At 33.4% G+C, this 4,991-nt stretch overlaps 1 protein-coding gene across 1 annotated transcript; it reads right to left on the bottom strand.

Moving 5' to 3' along the window:
• Positions 1–1,703: 1,703 nt before the first annotated feature.
• Positions 1,704–4,786, bottom strand: LOC145949463 (glutathione S-transferase T2-like). Its single transcript, XM_083059395.1, has one exon. It carries the CDS (start codon positions 3,758–3,760, stop codon positions 2,609–2,611), a length of 1,152 nt encoding a protein of 383 aa, XP_082915521.1. The 5' UTR covers positions 3,761–4,786; the 3' UTR covers positions 1,704–2,608.
• Between the last annotated feature and the right edge of the window lie 205 nt (positions 4,787–4,991).

The following is a 4,991-nucleotide window of genomic DNA, read 5'->3' on the forward strand; positions in this document are numbered from 1 at the left end:
ATTTGATAGTCATCACTCAATTCATACAAAAACAATAAATTACAAGTATGCAACTTTGCATTCTTTCTCTCACAGGTTAATTTGTTCATCTTTTTCCTTTTACATGTTTTCTATATTTTTTGTAATTAGATGATTCCCATTAATATAATTTTCTTATTAATTTCACAATTTTGGATTAAGATAGATTCAATGTTTCTTTTTTATATTAAAAACTTGAATTCATGTTCGTAGTTAAGATTATATTATTTTTTAGTATTAAGGGATGACTTCACTATTTGAGAACAACAAAGATGTTGTATCTATCCTTCCAACTACCAATGAATTAAATGCACGTGAACCAATACCAACAAATTCAAGTTAAGTGGAAAACAATGCACATGAGAAAGATCAAGAAAGTGATATTGTTGTGATTAAGAGGAAAAGACAAAAAAAAAGCATTAGTTGTTTGAAATGATTTTGATGAAGTTAAAATTAGTAAAGTTAAAATTGATATACATGAACTGTCTATTTATCATAAAGTGTACGTGAGTGTACATGGATGTACATGAATTGTCTCTTTAACATAAAATAATATCATTTATTCATTCTTTGTGACATTGTATATATATTTGATACTCTTGAGACTATCTTATGTGTAATAAGTATTTTTTTAGTTTATAAATTATTATCATAACTATTTTAGTTTGTTAAAATGAGTTAATTATTTAGAGTATACAAAATTAGATATTTAAAATGTGTGTAAGTGTACACCAATATAAATGATTACACATGAATTATCTATAACAAAAAATGATTCACTTTTTTCCTCTTTATGACATTATATATATATTTCAAAATTTAAAATTTAATAATATTGAGTAAATTATTTTAGCACACAAAATAAAAAATAATTCGCAATGATGTATTTAAAAATAAATTAAAAAAAAATAAATTTATTGGTCTATTTAACATTATTAATGATATTATAATTTTTTTTTTAAATTTATAATAAGTAATAGGTCAGACTTAAATTTTAATTATTATTCAAATATTATACACACACCCATCACTCTGGTAATTAAGATTATTATTTATTTAAGTGTCGCAATATCTTTACTCATTGCTCCTACATTTCATTTCGACTTCACTATGAACTTCAATTGGAGTCATTAATTCGGACAATAAAACAATAAATTCGGACAAAACAACGCCTTATTCGAACCTGAAGTTTCATCCAGATTTGTTTATATATGCAACCATTATTATTAGTTAACCCCAACTTTAGTTTACTAATTAATTAATCTAGTACTTAGCTAAACTAACTAACCCTTATTATTATAATCATAAGGTCTATTACCTATGATGTCCTGATAATTAAAGTGATGTATTGTAATTAATTATATATGTAACATATGAACATGACTCTAGAAAAGACATATAGTCAACATGAAATCAAATTAACGCATGAGACATATTCTTAATCAACGAAGGAGTAATAGCATGGTGGAATCTCAAATTTATTTATTTTTTAATAAAAAGATATAGCTTCTTTTCTTCAATTTGGTTTTTACATGAATAGAATGTACCTCTAATCATGATATCATATTCAAGATGAATTCCTAATTAAAAAATAAAAATGTTGAATCACTTCAATTAATAAAATAAAATCAATGGAAAAGCAAATCCCTTGAGATTCTCTCCCACCTTGGGCGATTCTTGTTTCCTTTTGTTCCTTTTCTTCGTAGCTTAGACCCTAGCCTTTAGGACCTAGATTTTGGCAGAAACAGAATCCTAATTTTGTCCTACACATCATGCATGGGTCAATATCTATTCCATATTAGTCAACATGCTAATGCCTTTACCACGATACAATGATAGTTCAATTGCTACTCACCACAAACTCGAGCCAACAAAGTCTAAAAGGGGGTGGAGGCACTCTGTGTGTCTGTCTTATACCCTAAGATCCTTTTTCTTTCCTTTTCATGGGGATTATCTCATAAAAGCGAAAAGAACATTTGAAGGTTGATATTGGACAAAGGAAGGTGATAACGACGATGATGGAATCCAGTGAATGTTGCTGAACATGATATTATTAGTATAAGGTCAAATTAGTTATTAGGTGTGTCTGAGTAGGAATGCCCAAATTACCAAAGAATATTCATATGTCTATAGTGGCTCGGGTCTTTTCTAGCCATGCTATACGATGACTAAGAGCATCTACAATGGGAGTTGCTTATAAGCAACTCCCAACCACTTTAAATGGGTCCCATTGTGCCACGTCACTCATAAGCAACTCATACTACATTTTTACAATTTTTGCTCCAATGGGAATTGCTTATAAGCACTCTTACTTTTTACAACTCATACTACACTTTTTTGACACTTCACACTACACTATGATAAACTTTTATAAAATTAATTATTATGAATAATATATAAATATGAATAATTAACAAATTAAAAATTATAATAATAAAAATAAATTTATTGATAAAAAGAAATACAAAAAATTACAATAATAAAAAAAATTACATAATAAAGAGAAATTACATAAAACTAGTCTAATTTACATAAATTAAAATTACAATAAAACTAGTCTAATTTACATAAATTAAAATTACAATAATATTTAATCTCTTAATTTGCGCCTAATAAAATTACAAGCCAATTCATGATCTTTGAGCTGCTTTTCAGTCATTCCAGATGTGTCTTTCATGAGAATTTCATACATTGCATTAAAGTTAGCTGCTTCCTTCGCTTCAGCCAATTTCTTTACTGCAACACTTCTTTCTAATATTGCTTTTGCCATATTATCCAACTCCTCTTTGTTGGAAGATGTTTCGCCAACCTTTCCTTTACTTTTTCTCTTCGCTGCTTTTTGACCTATTGGACGAGACATTGGTGTTGTTGGGTCATATTCTTCACAATCATTGGCTGCATCTGTGTTAGAAGACGTTGAGTATTGCCCAGATTTAGAAATCTTTGATCGTTTGGAAGAGCTCTCCATTGATTCAGATTTCCATTTTGGCTCATCTCTTAATAATAGCCATGCATGCTCAAAATTGAATTTTTCACCTACATCTTGCGAGTAAATTTTATACGCATTTGTCATGATGTCTTTTTCTGAGTTGCCACTTTTTTTTTGATCACGAGCTTGTTTATAACATCCGACAAATAATTGAACAGCTTTATTGATTCGAAACCAACGACTTTTTAACTGACCTGGATTTCTTACTGGAAATTGATTGCGATTGTTGTTGTAATTCTCCTTGATTCTAATCCAGAAACTATTTCCAGTTTGATCAACTCCAACAATTGGATCCTTCGAAATGTTGAGCCATGATTGAATAAGTAAATTATCCTCTTCAACAGAAAAACTAACACGTGATTTTTTTTGAGTAGATATTTCTTCTCCTTGTTGCCTTCCAACATCAAGTGTGATGTTCTCTAGCCCTACTTGAGACTCGGATACGGAACCATTTGGTGAATCTGTTTCGGAAAAATTTGAAGGCCTAAAAATTATATTGGGATTGGTTGGTATCGGTGGTGGATACATAAAAAAATGGGGATTTGGAAAATTATTATTGGTTGAATGTGGTGGTGGTGGTGGATACATAAAAAAATGGGGATTTGAAGAATTATCATTGGTTGAATGTGGTGGTGGTGGTGGGTATGTAAAAAATTGAGGATTTTGAGAATTTTCATCGGAAGGGGTTGGAGGTGGTGGTTGGTTTTGTAAAAAATTAAAATAACTTTGAAAATTAAATTGATTGGGATCCATGGTAGAATATAAAAATAAAAAAAAAAAGATACAAATGAACAAAAATAAAATAATTTTTTTTGTTGTGAACGAATAGTAAATGTTAATAGTAAAATTTTTAAAATAAATTCTAAACTTGAATAATGGACTACGCAATTAATGTGGAAAACAGAATGCAAATGAACTACGCAATGCTGAAAACAGAGTGCAAATGAATTGAAAATTGAGTGCAAATGAATTCAAAATTGGACATCAATTTATACATAGAAGTCCAATGGCTCTTTAACGTCTCTCCAACGGGTTTCAACGTCTCTCCAACGTCTCTTTTTTCTTATTTACGATTATCAAAGTCTCTCCATTCATGATCTGCCCTCTCCCTTCACTCTCCCTTCACTCTTTCTTCACTCTCTCTTCTCCGACTGGCGCGCGGAGGGGTCACGGGCGACCACGGGTCACGGGCGACGGTGGTCGCACGCGAGGTGGAGGGGTTCTGGCGCTCGCGGGTCCCTCTTTCAAGGTCTTTCTTTTCTTTCTGTGATTCTCTCTTCTCTCGTGGCTGGTGGGCGACGACGCTGGTGCGACGACGGTGGCCACAGGGACGACGACACTGGTGCGGGGACAACGGCGAGAGGAGGGCTGGTCCTGGTGCGACGGAACTGGTGCGGGGACGACAACTTTGGTGCGACGACGGTGGCCAGGTGCTAGTGTGACGGTGCTGGTCCGGCGACGGTGGCCACGGGGACGACGACCAGAGGAGCTCCGCAGTGGCTGGTGCTGGTGCGAGTGAATCTCCGGCGGTGTTGCTAGCTCACGGGGAGGTCTTATGTGCGACGGTTCGTGGCTTTGGGCATGGAGATGTTGAAGCGGCCAGCTTGGACAGATGAACCAATAAGAACCCTCCATTTGGCATTTCACAATCCTAAGCACTGGAGCTTCAGGAAGGAACGGTTCTAAAAATTTTCAACTTTTTCTTGCCACGTAGGATCACTCCAATGGCAAATGCTTATAAGCTCCGTTGCTTAATTTTAAGAAACAGCACAAGCACCCTCCGCTGGAAGTGCTCTAAGGAATGGGGTCACCTTTGTGCAAAGGGGGTCATCAAAGAATCCATCATCTTTCAATAATTTGCATGACTAAATAGTAATTTTGAACGCACTAGACATATTTTTTTTTTTTTGAATTTTCTAGTTAGACCATACTGTACCAATTTATGATTCTGGTATAAGCTTGATTCAATAAAAATTAGGGTGAT

This window comes from Cajanus cajan, chromosome 7, assembly GCF_000230855.2.
Source record: "Cajanus cajan strain Asha chromosome 7, NIPB_CcT2T_4, whole genome shotgun sequence".
In the NCBI taxonomy this organism is placed as follows: domain Eukaryota; kingdom Viridiplantae; phylum Streptophyta; class Magnoliopsida; order Fabales; family Fabaceae; genus Cajanus; species Cajanus cajan.

Bases quoted from the DNA above. Each gene is read 5' to 3' on its own strand.
- LOC145949463 (XM_083059395.1), bottom strand. From the start codon at position 3,760: ATGGATCCCAATCAATTTAATTTTCAAAGTTATTTTAATTTTTTACAA.